Source organism: Telopea speciosissima, chromosome 6, assembly GCF_018873765.1.
Source record: "Telopea speciosissima isolate NSW1024214 ecotype Mountain lineage chromosome 6, Tspe_v1, whole genome shotgun sequence".
NCBI classification, from domain to species: domain Eukaryota; kingdom Viridiplantae; phylum Streptophyta; class Magnoliopsida; order Proteales; family Proteaceae; genus Telopea; species Telopea speciosissima.
The window spans coordinates 397,432-416,317 of NC_057921.1; the positions used below are offsets into that span (position 1 = coordinate 397,432).

An 18,886-nucleotide genomic window follows, 5' to 3' on the forward strand; every position below is an offset into this window, starting at 1 on the left:
ATCTTCCCATCAACAAAATTTTGCAAATTGTCATGTCAAATTAAATTTATGATTGATGTATTAACTGACAATATATAGTGGTGTCTTCCCACCATTATTCCTTTCCATCTTGTCCTCATTCCCATATTTTTATTTTATTCTCCAGAAAGATCCATCTTTATTCTAGTAAAGTTTACAGCTTTGTTTTATAGATAAAGGCCATTCAAATGGCCATCACTTTATTTTCTTCATTAGTGCAGCACAGAGTGCAATAAAAAGTACTTTTCTTGCTTCTGCAATTCGCAAATGTGGTGGGAATGAAGAGAAAGGAGCCTTGTTATATACTGCATATGGTTCAAATGGCCAGGTTAATTTTCTTTCTTTAATTTACATTTTTTCCCTGAACTCTAGGTGTACTACTGATAGTTTAGACTTCAGAGACACCAATAGGGTCCTGAGTTCCATAGATTGTTTAGAATGTCATTGTTTTTTGTTAATGTTTATGAAATTTAATGGTAACTATTGTTTTGATTTCCTTAATGTCATCTTCAAGCACCTTGGAAAGTTGTGTAAAAACAAATGTAAAATGTCTAACATGGACGGAATTGTCTGGCTTTAATATAGACCTACTGCTTTCTATTGCAATTTGTGAGACTGAAGCACCATGTGACCTCCATGATCTTGACATTCGTTAAACAAAACATTTTTCTGATTAGATCTCTAATTGTCAAGAGCATCAAATTTCAGTTGGGTTGAGTAGTAATTAGTTTCGACTTTCTCAAGAGGCAGAGAAGAGGGTGTCGTTTAAGCGTTTAGTTTTCCTTTAGGCCATTCTTAATATGTTAATAGTGGGGAAGGAAAGATAGGAACATATTTTCTTTCTTTTTCTTTTTTCTTCATGTGTCAATGTATGAGGATCAGCTCTGAGCCTATATATTCTGTTTCCATTAATAATGGATGAATTGACCAGACATACTCAAGATGAGATTTCATTTTTCCTATTATTTGCTTGATGATATGTTTTTTCTTTCGAAAGAAAAGAAGGGAGAAGTGCCAAATTAGAATCATGGAGTAAAGTATTGGAGTCAAAAGTTCTTAAAAAAATAAAATTGAGCAGGACTAAAACAAAATGTATGGAGTTTTACTATACTGAAAATAGGGGGTAAATGTTAACAGGAATAAAACTAGAGTAAAGCTTGGAGGCTTCGATGATTAATGATCACCCCAAGCTCCTAATTTATATTAATGAGAATAGGGGACAGATTTGCAAGTAATCAATGTGGGACTAAACCCACATAAGAATAAAATAGTAAAAAGGGTCCAGAGTACCCCCCATGGTATTCTGGCCCATATAATCCAACACTCCCCCTCAAGTTGGAGCATATATATCGTGCATGCCTAACTTGACTAATATAGGAAGAAACACTTTGCCACTTAGTCCCGTGGTGAACACATCGGCTAACTGATCAACAAACTTCACAAAGGGAACACAGATGAGTCCGGCTTCAAGCTTCTCCTTAATGAAATGTCGGTTAACCTCAACATGCTTAGTACGATCATGCTGGACAGGGTTATGAGCAATGTTAACGGCTGCTTTATTATCACAATAAAACATCCTGGGAAGATGGATAGCAACACCAATATTCTGCAACAATCCTCTAAGCCATAAAAGTTCATAGATTCCTTGTGCCATTGCACGGAACTCTGGTTCAGCACTGGACTTTGCCTAAACATTCTGCTTCTTGCTACGCCATGTGACAAGGTTTCCACCCACAAAAGAACAATAGCCAGAAATTGACTTTCTGTCAGTAGAGCCAGCCCAATTGGCATCAGTATAAGCTTCAATCTTCATATGACTATTGGGAGAGAGAAGAATTCCTTTTCCGGGAGCAGACTTCAAATATCGCAAAATACGAAGGACTGCCTCCATGTGAGAGGAATAAGGATCATGCATAAACTGGCTCACCAAACTTACAATAATGGCTATGTCAGGTCGTGTGTGAGAGAGATAGATTAGTTTGCCCACTAATCGCTAATAACGGCCTTTGTCGACAGGTTCACCCTCTTTCTCCCTAAGTCTTGTAGAAGCTTCCATAGGAGTATCTAAAGGATGACAGCCTAGCAACCCAGTCTCAGACAATAGATCTAAGATATATTTCCTTTGAGAAAGAAAGATGCCCTTTGAAGACCGACCAACTTCTATCCCTAGAAAATATTTTAGAGTCCCCAGATCCTTTAGTTCAAACTCACAGAGTCACAACCAAGGAAGTGCTTTAACGATGTGTGAGGCAGTCAGCCATGCTAGGCAACGATGTGGAAGAACCTCAAAGGACAGCACATCTTCACTAGAACTCTCCCCCTGAAGAGGTGGTGAAGAATAATAGGAAACGGTCTCATGAAAAATAACATCCATATTGACGATAGTACGGCGGGAAAGGGGGTGGTAGCACTTGTAACCCTTCTGGGTTGGAGAATAACCCAGGAAAATACATTGTAACCCCCTAGGTTCAAGTTTGCCTGGAGACTTTGTATCTCTAGTATAACATACACAACCAAATATCTTGGGGGTAACAATAAAGGAGCAATTTCCCAATAAAACCTCAGTTGGACTACGAGTGTGAAAGGACCCGGGGAGGTAGCCTATTGATGAGATAGGCCGCAGTGAGGATAACATCTCCCCAATACTGAGATGGGACATGTCTAGTAAACATCAAAGCCCTGGCCACCTCTAACAAGTGTCGGTTTTTCCTTTCTGTCGCACCATTTTGGGCAGGGGTATCAACACAACTGGTTTGGTGAACAATACCATGGTCAGCTAGATAGTTTTGAAATTGAGATTCTGTATACTCTATTCCATTATCACTCAGTATTTTGAGAGTAGCCTGGAACTGAGTTTGGACCATTTTATGAAAATGCCGAAAACACTCAAATACCTGATTTTTTTTGTGTAAAAGATATACCCAAGTATGCTTAGAGTGACAGTCAATAAAAGAAACAAACCATCGATGACGAGAAAGAGATGTTTTACGACTAGGACCTCAAACATTAGAATGCACCAATTGAAAACAAGAACTCCTTTTATTTGATAAAGCATAAGTGGGGCGTGTCTGTTTGGCCAGAACACAAGCCTAACAGAAAAAGTCATCCATAGTACAAGGGGTGACCAAACTAAGAAATAAATGTGCTAAAATTCGTAATGGAGGGTGACCTAATCTAGAGTGCCATTGGTAAAGTTCAGAAGAGACCAAGGAGTTCTGAGGTAGAGGAGAAGGTATGGTGGTGGAGAGGAACGACCATCTTCAAGCAGGTACAATCCACCATGTACTTTACCCAATCCAATCGTCTTCTTAGAGTGCATATCCTAAAAAACAAAATGGGAAGGAAAAAAAGTTACTTTGCAATTAAGATCACAACTAATACTACTAATAGAAAGAAGACTAGTAATAAAATTAGGAATATGTAAAACAGAGGACAAAGGAAGAGAAGAAGTACAGTTGATGATTCCTTTTCCAGATATAGAGGAAAGGGAACCATCAGCTGCTTTGACCTTGTCTTTCCCAGAAGTGGGAGAATAACCATGGAATAGACTAGAGGAACTGGTCATGTGATCTGTAACTCCAGAATCTATGATCCAAGGGTAGGAAGCTACAGAAGCACAGTGACTACCAAATGGAATTCTTGACCGGGCAAAGTGTGAACCTAAAGGAGCAAGAGAATTGGTAGTATCAGCAGATGTAGTAGAGGCAGCACAGCGGAAGTCCTTAGCACACGTAGGAATTCCTGTAGATCATCCTGGGATAGACCAATATCAGTAGCAAGGGTTGTAGTAACAGTCTCAGTGTGATGAGCCTTGTTCTTTGGATTTGTCTTTGTCTTGGCAGCCCTTTTTGCTTTGAAGTCAGCTGGTTTCCCATGAAATTTCCAACACTTCTCTTTGGTGTGATAGGGTTTGTGACTGTGCTCAAAAATAATAGTCCCTGTAGTAGAATCACCAAGAGAAGTAGTGCCAACAGGTGCAAGAGTAGCTGAGGCAGCAGCCTTGAGGGCTGATCTGTCAGTAATAGGTGGGTGTAGCATAGCAGCCCTACAGTTTTCCTCAGAGGACACCAAGGCATAGGATTGTTCAAGTGTGGGAAAAGGCTTATGGCCCAATACTTGAACACGAATATGGTCATAGTCCACATTTAAACCAACAAAAAAATCATACACCCTGATCTTGTCAACATGCTTCTTATCTGAAGCAATGTCAGCAATTGTAGTAGGGTGGAAATCATAGAAGTGGTCCAATTGTTGCCATAGACTACGCAGAGTAGCATAATATTTGGAAATGGAGAAGTCTCCCTGAGTAGTGTGGAGGACCTTACCTTCTGCCTGAGTTCATATACTTGGGCATCATTGCCAAGCTGCCCATAAGTTTCCTCACAAGCAGCCCAAATCTGAGAGGCTGTATCAAGGAGAAGAAAATTATGTTGCAAATCTGAGGTCATACAACCAATCAGGTAGGACATGAGAACATCATCATTTGCAAGCCATCTTTCTTGAGCAGGACTAGTCTCAGTTGGTATAACAGTGGTGATAGGAACTTGTAAAATTCTGCTGCAGGTCTTGATCTTCAAGAAGGGGGATTGATCTCTTGTTGAGAGATGAAATCAATCCCAAAAAACTTGAATCTTCAAATATCGCAAGCAGGGAGGATGGTTCCTATGGAGCAGAATTTTGTCATTGAATGAGGTGATGGAAGGTAGCAACTGGATCTAGTGATCACTTCATCAGTGCTGCCCTATGGGAGAATGGAGAACAAAAGAGAGAAGAGGAGGAGAAGAGAGAAGGAAAAGAAGTGAAGAAGAAAAGAGATCAAGAATGGGGTTGTGAAGGACCCTAGTAAAAAACCATCTTTGATACCATGTTAACATGAATAAAACTAAAGTAAAGCTTGGAGGCTTGGATGATTAATGATCACCCCAAGCTCCTAATTTATATTAAAGAGAATAGGGGACAGAATTACAAGTAATCAATGTGGGACTAAACCCACATAAGAATAAAACAGCAACATAAGAATAAAATAGTAAAAAAAGTCTAGAATACCCCCCGGTATTCTAGCCCATGTAATCCAATAGTAAAAAAATTATGCGATTATAATAGATGGCAGTGAGATATCTTAGAGTGAGAGAAATTGAACAAAATGTTGTTCATAAATTGGATCAGGGTGGAGGTGCTTCCGGAGTGTTATGTCATAAATTGTTAAATCTTATTGTGTTATATCACAGGGGTAATAATCATACCCTTGTGAAAAAATACAACCAAGTCAGATGGGAATGTTTGTCCGCAATAGTGATCAAATAAGAAAATTTTAATGTATTTTTTACCTGACATGGAACCCAAATATTAGAATGCACTAAAGAAAATAAAGATGGACTTTTAGACACATTATGTGAAAGAAAAGATGACTGATAATGTGTCCCAAGTTCACATGCTTCACACTCGAGGCGAGACACAAATTTGCAACTAGGAATCATGTTGGAGTTTGGAAAAAAATAAGCATCACAACCGAAAGTGCCACTGAATGGGAGAAACACCATCGGAAGTAGTAGTAGCAATGGTTGACATCATAGCACAATCAAAAATAATATAACCAATCCTGCTTAAGCCCTTCAGTAATTGTCCTCGTCTGAAGATCCTGAAAAACACAATAAGAGGGATAGAAGGTAACAAAACATCTTAGAGATTTAGTAAGTTGACTAACCGATAAAATATTTCAAGGTAATTGTGGCACATAAAGAACAGAAGATAGAGTCATGAATGAGGTAGGTGAAATAGTACCATGACTAGTCACGTGGTTAGAAGACCTGTTAGCCAGAATTATCAATGAAGGATTGTGTTTGTTATACAAAGAAAAATACAAATATGACTTACTAGTCATATGAGTGGAAGCACCAAAACCAATTATTCAAGGGGTACGTAATGTGGTAGTAAGAAGAGTTGATTTATCTGTGTGAGCAAGAGTAGCTGTGGAGGAGGAAGTAGCAGTGGATAACTCAAGATTCTGGAGACGTTTAAGTATCAGCTTATAATCGTCTTGAGACACAGATGTTGATGAAGAAGCTCCAGATTAAGTAGTAAGTTTGGTGTTGTTAGAAATCAGAATTAGCTAACCAGCAAAAGTTAAAGAAGAAGAAGAAGAAGAGAAGAGAAGAGGAAGGAGCACACTGCCGTGAGAAGGAAGCAGCAACCTGCGATACAAGATAGATTCTATCACAGGCCTTGGGTTCTATTTATAATAAAGTTAAAGTAAAAGAGGTAAGTTGGTTCCTAAGCCCTTACCTATTACAACTTAACAAATAAAGACTCAAAACATAGAAAATTACATAGAACCCAAAAAACCCAAAATAGCAACGACAAAACTACCCCTAATTCTCAACACTCCCCCTCAAGGTGGAGCTTATAGGTCTCCCATTCTCAGCTTGTTACAACAGGTGCAAAAACTAGGAGCAAACAAGGATTTGGTGAAGACATCAGCTAGCTGATTCAAAAATGAAACAAACGGAGTCTCAACTAGCTTTTTCTGACATCGCAAACAAAGTGACAATCTACTTCAATATGTTTAGTCCGCTCATGGTAAACAAGGTTACTAGCAATGTATATAGCTGCCTGGTTACCACAGTACATCTTCATCAGTGTAGGCACAGGAAACCCCATCTCAAGTAGAAGAGACCGGAGCCACATCAACTTAGCTGTAGTATGGGCCATAGCCCGATACTCTACCTCTGTACTCAACCGCGTAATAGTAGTCTGCTTCTTACTACACCATGAGACAAGATTACCCCCAACAAAAGTATAATAACCTGTAGTAGAATGACAATCACTTACCAACCCTACCCAGTCTGCATCAGAATAAACAACCAGATCCATATGCCGATTAGGATGATAAATCAGCCCTTTACCAAGAGCAGCTTTCAAATAACGAAGAATACGAATGGCAGCATCCCAGTGAGCTTTTTGAGGAGTTTGCATAAACTGGCTTAGAACACCAATAGCAAAAGAGGTGTCAAGTCTCGTGATAGTAAGATAAATCAACTTTCCAACTAAACTCCTGTACTGATGTACATCCTTGAGAGGATCTCCATCATCTACCCCAAACTTCTGATCAGGATCCATGGGAATATCCACTGGCTTGGATGCAAGCATTCCAGTATCAGACAAAAGATCTAACACATATGTTGGATTATATGGGTCAGAATATCGTGGGGGGTATTCTGGACCTTTTTTACTGTTTTATTCTTATGTGGGTTTAGTCCCACATTGTTTACTTGTAATTCTGTCCTCTATTTTCATTAATATAAATTAGGAGCTTGGGGTGGTCATTTAATCATCCAAGCCTCCAAGCTTTACTCTAGTTTTATTCCTACTAACATGGTATCAGAGCAGGTTTTTGACTAGGCTCCTTCGCAGCCTCATTTTTTATCTCTTTTCTTCTTCACTTCTTTTCTTCTCTCTTCTCCTCCTCTTCTCCTCTCTTTTATTCTCTATTCTCCTATAAGGCAGCACTGATGAGGTGAACACAAGATCCAGTTGCTGCACTCCATCACCTCATTCAATGATAAAATTCTGCTCGATAGGAATCAGCCTCCCTACTTGTGATATTTGAAGATTCAAGTTTTTTTTTTGGATTGATTTCATCTCTCAATAAGAGATAAATCCCCCTTCTTGAAGATCAAGAGCTGCAGCAGAATTTTACAAGTTCCAGTCTCCAATCTTTGAAGATTTCCTCAGAACGATTCTTCCAAAATCAGGGTTTTTTCAAAACTCTGACAATTGTCGATCTAGGGGTTTCAGTTCTCCATTGAAGCTGATTTTTTTAGAAATGATCCATCACCATTAGAAGACCATTCGACCCCAATTTCAGCCTTTTTTGCTAAGTTTTTGACTGATTTTTCCCCTACATCAATCTCACCAAATCAGGGTTTTTTCCCAAAACCCTACAAAAATTGATCTAGGGGATTGCCATCTCTGTTGCTGCTGATTTTTTGAGACATCTATTACTACATATAAAGAGGTCTATCCCTCAATTTTCAGTACTTCTCTTGGAGTATTTACTGGTTTTTTCCTCACAACAGCCCTTCACTGTGATTTGGGCTTCTCTACTGTGAACATGGGTGACTCCGCCAATTCTACTGCAACTTCTGTTGGTGATGGCCAAAGCAAATCAGAATTTCATACCTTTCCTACAAATTTAATCAAATTGGATGGTTCTAATTACTTGCTTTAGTCTCGGTTTGCTTCCTTTGCCATTGCTGGCCGTGGCCTTACTGGTCACATTAATGGCACCACTGTTATGCTAACTGAGACTAGTCATACTCAAATGAGATGGCTTGCAAACAATGGTGTTCTCATCTCCTACTTGATTGGTTTTATGACTTCAAATCTGCAACATAATTTTCTTCTCCTTGATTCAGCCTCTCAGATTTAGGTTGTTTGCAAGGAAACTTATGGGCAGCTTGGGAATGATGCCCAAGTATATGAACTCAGGCAGAAGGTCCTCCACACTACTCGGGGAGACTTCTCAGTTTTTAAATATTATGCTACTCTACGCAGTCTATGGCAACAATTAGACCACTTCTCTGATTTCCACCCTACTACAGTTGCTGACATTGCTTCATATAAGAAGAATGTTAACAAGATCACGGTGTATTATTGTTTGGCCGATTTAAATGTGGACTATGACCGGATTAGTGTTCAAGTATTGGGCCATAAGCCTTTTCCCACACTAGAATAATCCTATGCCTTGGTGTCCTCTGAGGAAAACTGTAGGGTTGCTATGCTATACCCACCTATTACTGACAGAACTGCCCTCAAGGCTACTGCCCCGGCTTCTCTTGCACCTGTTGGCACTGCTTCTCTTGGTGATTTTACTATTGGGACTGTTGTTTGTGGGAAACCAACTGACTTTGAAGCAAAAGGGCTGCCAAAACAAAGACAAAGCGAAAGAACAAGGCTCATCACACTGAGACTGTTACTACAGCCCCTGCTACTGACATTGGTCTATCCCAGGATGATCTACAGGCATTCCTACGTATGCTAAGGACTTCCGCTGCTGCTGCCTCTACTACATCTACTGATACTGCCAACTTTGCTGCTTCTTCAGGTTCACAATTTACCCGGTCAAGTATTCTATTTGGTGGTCACTGTGCTTCTGTAGCTTCCCACCCTTAGATCATAGATTCTGGAGCTACAGATCACCTAACCAGTTCCTCTAGTCTATTCCATCGTTATTCTCCCACTTCTGGGAAAGACAAGGTCAAAGCAGCTGATGGTTCCCTTTCCTCCATATCTGGAAAAGGACTCATCAAAGGGAATCATCAACTGTACTTCTTCTCTTCCTTTGTCCTCTATTTTGCATATTCCTAATTTTACTACTAGTCTTCTTTCTATTTGTAGTATTACTCGTGATCTTAATTACAAAGTAACTTTTTTTCCTTCCCATTGTGTTTTTCAGGATATGGACTCTGGGAAGATGATTGGATTGGGTAAAGTACATGGTGGATTGTACCTGCTTGAAGATAGTCGTCCCTCTCCACCACCATTACCTTCTCCTCTACCTCAGAACTCCTTGGTCTCTTCTGAACTTTACCAATGGCACTCTAGATTAGGTCACCCTCCATTAGGAATTTTAGCACATTTATTTCCTAGTTTGGTCACCCCTTGTACTAAGGATGACTTTTTTTATGAGGCTTGTGTTCTGGCCATACAGACTCACTCCACTTATTCTTTATCAAATAAAAGGAGTTGTTCTTGTTTTCAATTGATGCATTCTGATGTTTGGGGTCCTAGTCGTAAAACATCTCTTTCTGGTCACTAATGGTGTGTTTCTTTTATTGACTGTCACTCTAGGCACACTTGGGTGTATCTTTTGCACACAAAATATTCAATTTTTGAGTGTTTTTGGCATTTTCATGAAATGGTCCAAACTTAGTTCCAGGCTACTCCAAAATATTGAGAAGTGATAATGGAACAGAGTATAAAGAATCTCAATTTCAAAACTATCTAGCTGACCATGGTATTGTTCACCAGACCAGTTATGTTGATACCCCTGTCCAGAATTGTGTGGCAGAGAGGAAAAACCGCCACTTGTTTGAGGTGGTCAAGGCTTTGATGTTTGCTAGACATGTCCCATCTCAATATTGGGGAGATGTTGTCCTCACTGCTGCCTATCTCATCTATAGGCTACCTTCCCGAGTCCTTGACTCCCATATTTCAACTGAGGTTTTATTGGGAAATTGCTCCTTTATTGTTACTCCCAAGGTATTTTTTTGTGTGTGTTATGTTAAAGATACTAAGTCTCTCGGCAAACTTGAACCTAGGGGGTTACGTTGTATTTTCTTGTGTTATTCTCCAGCCCAAAAGGTTACAAGTGCTACCACCCCCCTTCCCACCATACTATGATTAGTATGGATGTTATTTTTCATGAGACTGTTTCCTATTATTCTTCACCACCTCTTCAGGGGGAGAGTTCTAGTGAAGATGTGCTGTCCTTTGAGGTTCCTCCTCTTGAGGTTGCTCCAGCCTCCTACGGCTGTTGTCTCTCCTCGTAAGGCTGTTGTCCAGCCTTCTACCGCTATTGTCCAGCCACTTGAGGCTGTTGTCCAACCTCCTACAGTTACTGCCCAGCCTCCTTTGATTGTTGCCCAATCTCCCTTGACTACTGCCCGGCCCCCTCTGGCTGTTTCCCCCTCATCAAAAGGGAGTCCTTTACAGGGGGAGACCATGGGAAAGAGTATTGTTGATGTTCCTATTCATGGGGAGCTGACTCCTATCCAGAGAACTATTGGTTAGTTTCAAAAGAAGATTGACAACTCCAATATGATCACATATAAAAAGGGAAGCACCAAAAGGGGGCAGCTTCAATCCACTGTAGCACTGATACCCATCCAGTTGCCAGCTCAAGGTCCAGACTCTTCCTCTCCGGGTAAGCCCTCTTCCTCCGACCTACCTATTGCTCATCGCAAAGGTACTAAGACTTGCACAATGCATCCCATATCTTGTTTTGTTTCTTATAGTTCTCTTTCTCCTTCATTTCGTGCATTTGTATCTTCTCTTTCTTCTGTTTCCATTCCTAATAATTGGCAAGAAACGTCTATAGATGAAAAGTGGAAGGCAGCAATGTTGAAAGAAATGAGAGCACTACACAAAAATAATACGTAGGATCTTGTGGCTCTTCCTCCAGGATAAAAACTAGTTGGATGTAAATGGGTCTTTGTAGTCAAATAGAAGCCAGATGGGACAGTGGATCGGTATAAGCATAGTTCGAGAACTCATGAGATCTCGCCGAGTTTCTCGGTTTTTGGAAAAGTCGAGACGAGACTATTAGTCTCAAAAGTGCAATATCTCGGTAAGATCTCGGTGAGATCTTGGCAAAATCTTGGATCTCGGTTTGGATCTCGATTTTGACCCTTTTTTTTTTAACCCACCTACCACTTAAATACCTTACCTAACTCGACAAAACTCGACAAATCTCGACAAGATCTCGGATTTTGGGTCCAAATCTCGGGTTGACCCAAAGATGAGGCTTCAAGTTAGAAAAAAAAAATAATTCACCAACTCGATGAGATCTCGACTCGTCTCGGTTTTTCCAAGAGCCGATTTGGTATCGAGACCCGAGTTTTAGTACCTTGGATATAAGGCACGACTGGTTGCAAAGGGGTTCACTCAAACTTCTGGAGTTGGCTATCAGGAGACTTTTGCACCAGTGGCGAAACTCAACACTGTAAGGGTGTTATTATCTTATGCTGCAAATTTTGGGTGGGATCTTCAGTAGTTGGATGTAAAGAATGCCTTCTTCCATGGGGAGTTTGAGGAAGAGGTATACATGGATGTTCCATCAGGTTTCTCTGATGACAAGACCAGGGGCAAGGTCTCTAAATTGAAGCGGGCTCTTTATGGTTTGAAGCAGTCACCTAGAGCCTGGTTTGGCAGGTTTCACAAGGCTATGATCTCAGCAGGATATAAGCAAAGCAATGTTGATCACATTTTGTTTACCAGACGAGTTGGTGACAAAGTAACTATTCTTATAGTCTATATGGATGATATTGTGGTCACTGGTAATGATGGTGATGCTATCAAGAAATTAAAGCACTTCCCTAGCTATGAGTTTGAAGTAAAGGATCTGGGGACTCTAAAATATTTCTAGGGATAGAAGTTGCTCGATCTTCAAAGGACATCTTTCTTTCTCAAAGGAAATATATCCTAGATCTATTGTCTGAGACTGGGTTGCTAGGCTGTCATCCTTCAGATACTCCTATGGAAGCTTCTACAAGATTTAGGCAGAAAGGGGGTGAAGCTGTCAACAAAGGCCGCTATCAGCGATTAGTGCGCAAACTAATCTATCTCTCTCACACATGACTTGATATAGCCAGTGCTGTAAGTTTGGTGAGCCAATTTATGCATGATCCTTATTCCTCTCACATGGAGGCAGTCCTTCGTATTTTATGATATTTGAAGTCTGCTCCCGGAAAAGGAATTCTTCTCTCTCCCAATGGTCATCTGAAGGTTGAAGCTTATACTGATGCCAATTGGGCTGGCTCTACTGACAGAAAGTCAATTTTTGGCTATTGTTCTTTTGTGGGTGGAAACCTTGTGGCGTAGCAAAAAGCAGAATGTTGTGGCAAGGTCCAGTGCTTTGAGTGCTGAAGCAGAATTCTGTGCAATGGCACAAGGAATCTGTGAACTTTTGTGGCTTAGAGGATTGTTGCAGGACACTGGTGTTGTTGTCCATCTTCCCAGGATGTTTTATTGTGATAATAAAGCAGCCGTTAACATTGCTCATAACCCTGTCCAGCATGATCGTACTAAGCATGTTGAGGTTAACCAACATTTCATCAAGGAGAAGCTTGAAGCCGGACTCATCTGTGTTCCCTTTGTGAAGTCTGTTGATCAGTTAGCCGATGTGTTCACCAAGGGACTAAGTGGCAAAGTGTTTCTTCCTATATTAGTCAAGTTGCACATACATGACATATATGCTCCAACTTGAGGGGGAGTGTTGGATTACATGGGCCAGAATACCGTGGGGGGTATTCTGGACCTTTTTTACTGTTTAATTCTTATGTTACTATTTTATTCTTTTGTGGGTTTAGTCCCACATTGTTTACTTATAATTCTGTCCTCTATTTTCATTAATATAAATTAGGAGCTCGGGGTGATCATAAATCATCTAAGCCTCCAAGCTTTACTCTAGTTTTATTCCTATTAATAATATATTTCCTCTGGGAAAGACTAATACCCTTCTTGCTTCTCACAACCTTAATTCCAAGAAAGCAGTGAAGATCATCTTAATCCTCGGTCTGAAAATTCAGTTGTAGGTAAGCTTTTACCTCAGTAATGCCTGACACATCATCAACAGAAACAATAATATCATCAACGTACACAACCAGAACCACCAACTTGCCACTACGATAACGAACAAACACAATGATCAGAATAACACTTTGAAAAACCACACAATACAACTGTGGCACTAAACTTCTGAAACCATGGTTTGGGTGATTGTTTGAGGCCATAGATTGCTTTCTGTGATCTGCATATCCGCATACTAGTCTCCCCCTGTGCAACATACCCAGGAGGTTGCTCTATATACACCTCCTTATGAAGATCACCATACAAGAAGGCATTTTTAATATCCAACTAAAACAAGGGCCAATCAAAATTAATTGCCATAGAAATAAGTAAGCGAACATAATTCAGCCTAGCAATAGGAGAGAATGTCTCAAAGTAGTCCACGCCATTAGTCTGTGTATACCCCTTGGCAACCAGATGGGCTTTAGCCGCTCAATAGAACCATCCGGAAGGTATTTGATTGTGTAAACCTAGCGACACTTAAGCTCCTTTCCAGGAGGCAGATCTACCAAACTCTAAGTGTGATGAGATAAGAGAGCATCCATTTCCATATTCATGGCCTTCTTCCAACCAGGAAGATGAAGAGCCTCAATATGATTTTTGGGAATATGGTTGGGAGACAAGGACAAGGCAAAAGTATGAATAGAAGAGAATAAGTAAGAAAGGGACACATATTTATCAATAGAATATAAAGCAGTAGACTTTTGAATGCAAGATCAAGTGCCTTTACGCAAGGAAATAGGTAAGTCATCAGTTGAAGAAGAAGGTGGAGCTTCACTAGACGAAGAAGTTAGCAGAGGTGGTGAAATAAGTGGAGCCGTTGGAACCTCTTGCTGTGGTACTATCCTGTCATGTTGCCAATAAACCTACAATGATGGTGTAGGGAATGGGATAAGAGCAGGGACAGGAGGAGTATCAACACGCCACTCATTCTCTGAGACAGAAGAGGAGGAAGAAAAATAAGAACGATCCCCAAAAAAATTAACATCAGCACTAACAAAATACCTATGGGTGACAGGGTCATAACACTTGTACCCTTTCTGGATACAAGAATATCCAAGAAAAACACACTTAGTGGATCAGGGAGAGAGTTTATCAGAATGAGCATGTAGATTGTGAACAAAACAAATACGCCCAAACACATAAGGAGGTAAATGAAAACTGGGCTGACTAGGAAAAACAATGGAAAAGGGGGACTTGTCGGCAAGAATAGAAGAAGGCATTCGATTAATCAGATAACAGGTAGTAAGCACCCCTTCACACCAAAATTGCTTTGGAACATGATATTGCAGGAAACCTCAAATGTATATTCTTACGTTTTGCCACCCCATTTTGTTGTAGAGTGTAAGAACAACTGGTTCGGTGAATCATTCCATGAGAAACACAAAAAGCAGAAATATCACGTTGAACATACTCCAAAGCATTATCAAAACAAAAATTTTTAATAAGTAAACCAAATTGAGTTGTGAATTCATTATAAAAATTTTGAAATACAGATATAAACTTGGAACGATCCTTCAAGAGGTATAACCAAGTGAGACGAGAATGGTCGTCTACAAAAGTGACAAAATACATGAAACCACTCCGATTCTTAACACGACAAGGACCCTAAATATCCGAATGGACTAAAGAAAATAAATACAAACTATGAGCCATAGTACGAGAAGGGAACGAGGCACGGTGATGTTTTCCCACCTCACAGGCTTCACACTCTAACCGAGCAGACTTAAAAGAAGGAAATAACAACTTTAACCTAACTAAAGACAAATGACCTAAACGACAGTGCCACTGGAACGGAGACACCCCACCAACAGAAGTAGCAGCGGTAGACGAGGCAGGAGCACCATGGTTAAGATAGTAGAGTCCATCTTTTTCACACCCTCCACCAATCTTCTTCCCTATGTGAAGATCCTGAAAAACATAATAAGAAGGAAAGAAAGTCACAAAACATTGTAAAGCTTTAGTCATTTGACTGACAGAAAGAAGATTCAACGATAACTGAGGGACATGTAAAGCAGATGCGAGACTCATGGGAGGAGTGAGTGAGATGGTACTATGCCCAGAAACTGGAGTTGAAGAACCATTTGTAAGAATAACAGGTAAAGATGAATGAGTCTGTGAATAAGTGATAAATAAAGATGACTCACCAGTCATATGAGCAGAAGCCCTAGAGTCAATAATCCAGGATGGAGTAGTAGTGGTAAGAAGAGCAGGTGTACCTACATGAGCTAGAGTTGCAGAAGAAGATGAGGGATGCAATATCTGGGATAGACCATCACGGTGAGGAGTTGTGGTAGAACCACTACCTGGTTGGGAAACCCATGGAGGATCACTATGGGCAGCACCATCACTACCTCCTTCAGACGCTGCATGATTGGCAGATTGAGGTGCCCAATTGGGTTTGCCATGCTTGTTCCAACAAAATCAACCGTATGACCAGTTTTACCATAGTGGGTCTAATGGCAACCACCATGATGAGTACCTTTGGTAGCATGTGTGTATCCTGCCTCACGGTCCTCACCTGCGAACTGCATCCCAATATAATATTGTGAAGCCCCATGGCCACCAGCACCACCGCCACTACCACTAACACCACCACTACCTCCAACACCACTACTACCACCACCATCACAACCACCACTACCACCACCATCATCATCATCAGCAACAGTAGCAGCAAGACCACCACCACCACCATCATCACCATCACCATCACCATCACCATCACCATCGATGCCTTCATCATCATCATCAACATCTTATTGAGTTCCTCCATACGGATGACCTTACCTCGCCCTCATAATTAAACCTTCTTCAAGGCTACTGTCATCCTCTTCAACCTTAGGATAAAGATCTTCTGATGGTGCCTGTGTTTCATCATCATCTATATGTCGAATAATGTTCTCTATGATTGGATCAAGTTTGGTTGTCTGGCGATCCTCACTTAATTGATCCATCACCAATACCTTATCGGTGTCCTCTATCCTTGCTCTAACTGGATCTTCATCATCAAGTAGGTGGTTGATGTTGATTAGGTTGACATCTACTTCATCCCCTTCTCCTTCCAACTCTAAATATTTAAGCTTCAGCTTTATGTTGTAATGGATATATACTAGCTTCTCCAACTTTGAATAACTGAGACGATTGCGGGGTTTAGTGTGTATCAACCTGAATGTACTCCAGTTATGTTCGCAACCACTAGAGGATGTTGTCAGAGATACCTCTAGAATTGCAATTTGAGCTACCCCTATAATTGAGCCACCAATCAGCTGCATAATATTAAATGAAATATTAAAAGACAAAACCTTGAAATAAATTTTAAATAACATAATAAATTATTAAACTTAACTTACCTGGGCGTTGTGTGCCCCTAGCATGGATAGCCATTCTATTAGCAAAACCACGAGTGGCCTCCTGAAAATACTTAGCCTAGAGAGGTATTAAAAATTAAAATATTAGTTCACCAATCACCACTGAAATTGTTATTTGACATATTCTTGGTTTCAATCTTTTATACAACTAATTTATTATCAACCTCTTCTATGGCAAGTGTGGCCTTGGCCACATTTGGCTCCAATCTATTGGCAACATTCCTTAGGGCACTCAATAGATCCGGTCTACACCCTACATAATTGTTGTATTGAATTTTTGGATTCAAATAATGTGTTGCACATGGTTTGTAATTGATGGTTAGAAACCTAGAATACTAATAAATAAATAGTAACTTAGTAAATGTTTAAAATGAAACCAAAGTCATCTACATAAGGATGAGTTATAAGATTACCTGCCCAATGAACATCTTGAACCAGCATCTTTTCCCATCGATTGGTTATAATCTTCAAATACCTCTTGCTTGATGTTGGGTTATCATCATGTATCTTCTTCTTAACCACTTGCATGAGCCCTACCATCTTACCCATTGTCTGCTCTTTATCCCCATCAACCTCTCGAAGAAGACAAAAGAGTGAGTGCATAATCATATCAAGTCGGCGCATCTGATCCCAAAACTTTGAGGAGGTGACAAGGTCTTGAACATATCTCCCAATTTCAGACCTTGCATAATTGCTAGTCATCCAGTTAGTAGAGGTGAACATCTTAAGCAGTCCATCTTTTTAGAAAATGTGGCTATCAATTACAATGTAATTTGTTGCAAAACTTTTAGTTGCAGGCTTCACTAAATCCCCTCTTGTGTGACTCTTCATCAATGCCAAAACCCAACTATTGTTATAAATAAAGTTGGTGACCTTCCTTGCATTACTAACCAACTGTTAGACCTTTGGCAATTCACCTATCCTTGAACATCAAATCTATACAATGAGCCACACATGGTGTCCAAAATAGATGTTACCTCTTCAACATAAGCAACTGATCAGCCTTTTTGAAACTTGTTGCATTGTCAGTTACTATCTAGACAATATTTTCCTCTCCTACCTCTTTCACAACTTCATCCATTAACTTATACAAGTAATGGGCGTCTTTGATTTTACAAGATGCATTGACCGACTTGTGGAAGATCATCTATCCTATTGGGTTTGGTGGCTTTATCTAGACCGGTTAAAGGTTTGGTTCAATGGTCTAGATGGGCTAATGGAGAAGGTAGAGAATTTGTTGGTGTTGGGCCATGATGGGTCCAAGTCCATGTGTGCAATTGCCATATGAGTGGGTCACTTAAGGATGTGTGTGTAGTGGATTTTCTCTACCATGAGAAGAAGAAAGAGAATGAGTGGATGCTTGCAAGAATGGGTCTTCCAAGTAAGTGCAAGAGGTGGAGTCTTCTAAGTATTGGAGGTTTTCAATGAGGTGGAGTCTTCCAAAGAGATGAAGTCTTCAAATGGAGGAGTTGGGTCTTCAACTATGTTGGAACATCCAAGAAAGTGGAAGTGATTTTGATGGTTGAAGACATTATGCTTGGTGCAGTCTTCTAAAAGTCTCTTTGAAAGAGGTATGAGTGAGCTTTCTCTAAGGAGAGAGATAGTCAAATTTTGTTGAACAAGTCCATTGGCTCTTCTCTTGAATCATAGTAAATCTCTTGTCTCTTGTGTGATTGTTTTATTTTTCTTTTCTTTTTGTTTGTTCTAGTTGGCCTGGCTCCTACAGGTTTCGTGCGTTGCTCACATCTCAAAGAGAAAGTTGTTTTCACAACTCCAACAAGTGGTATCAGAGCAGATGGTTGGCGATCGAGTTTGGGTTGATCGATGGTGAGAAACCACGGTGTTGTTGAGAGTGGTGGAGGAGATTTCTTGAAAAAAAATGGAGGTTGTTTCCTTAGATCGCCAAGGGAAGGTTGTATATTGTAGGATAGGAAAGGTGCGGTAGGCACTGCTACAACATGGTTTGAGAAAGAAGATGCCTCTTTATAGTAAAGACGGTGGTCAAGGGACTAGTGGGACATGGATGATGAAGGTTTGGTCATTCGAGGTACTAATTTTAGAGATGTGTCAGGTGAAGGATGCGGCTGAAATGATGAGGGTTCTCCATTCGAGGTACTAGCATTAGAAATATGTAGGGTGAACAATGGATC

General features: G+C 40.3%; 1 protein-coding gene across 1 annotated transcript in view; it reads left to right on the forward strand.

The window, feature by feature from the left end:
• LOC122663885 (thylakoid lumenal 29 kDa protein, chloroplastic-like) overlaps positions 1 to 18,886 on the forward strand; it is a 57,942-nt gene that overhangs the window by 12,723 nt on the left and 26,333 nt on the right. Inside the window, exon 6 of the mRNA XM_043859552.1 lies at positions 240 to 346. Within this exon, the coding sequence (XP_043715487.1) occupies positions 240 to 346 (107 nt within the window). The remainder of the gene's footprint in view (positions 1 to 239; positions 347 to 18,886) is intronic.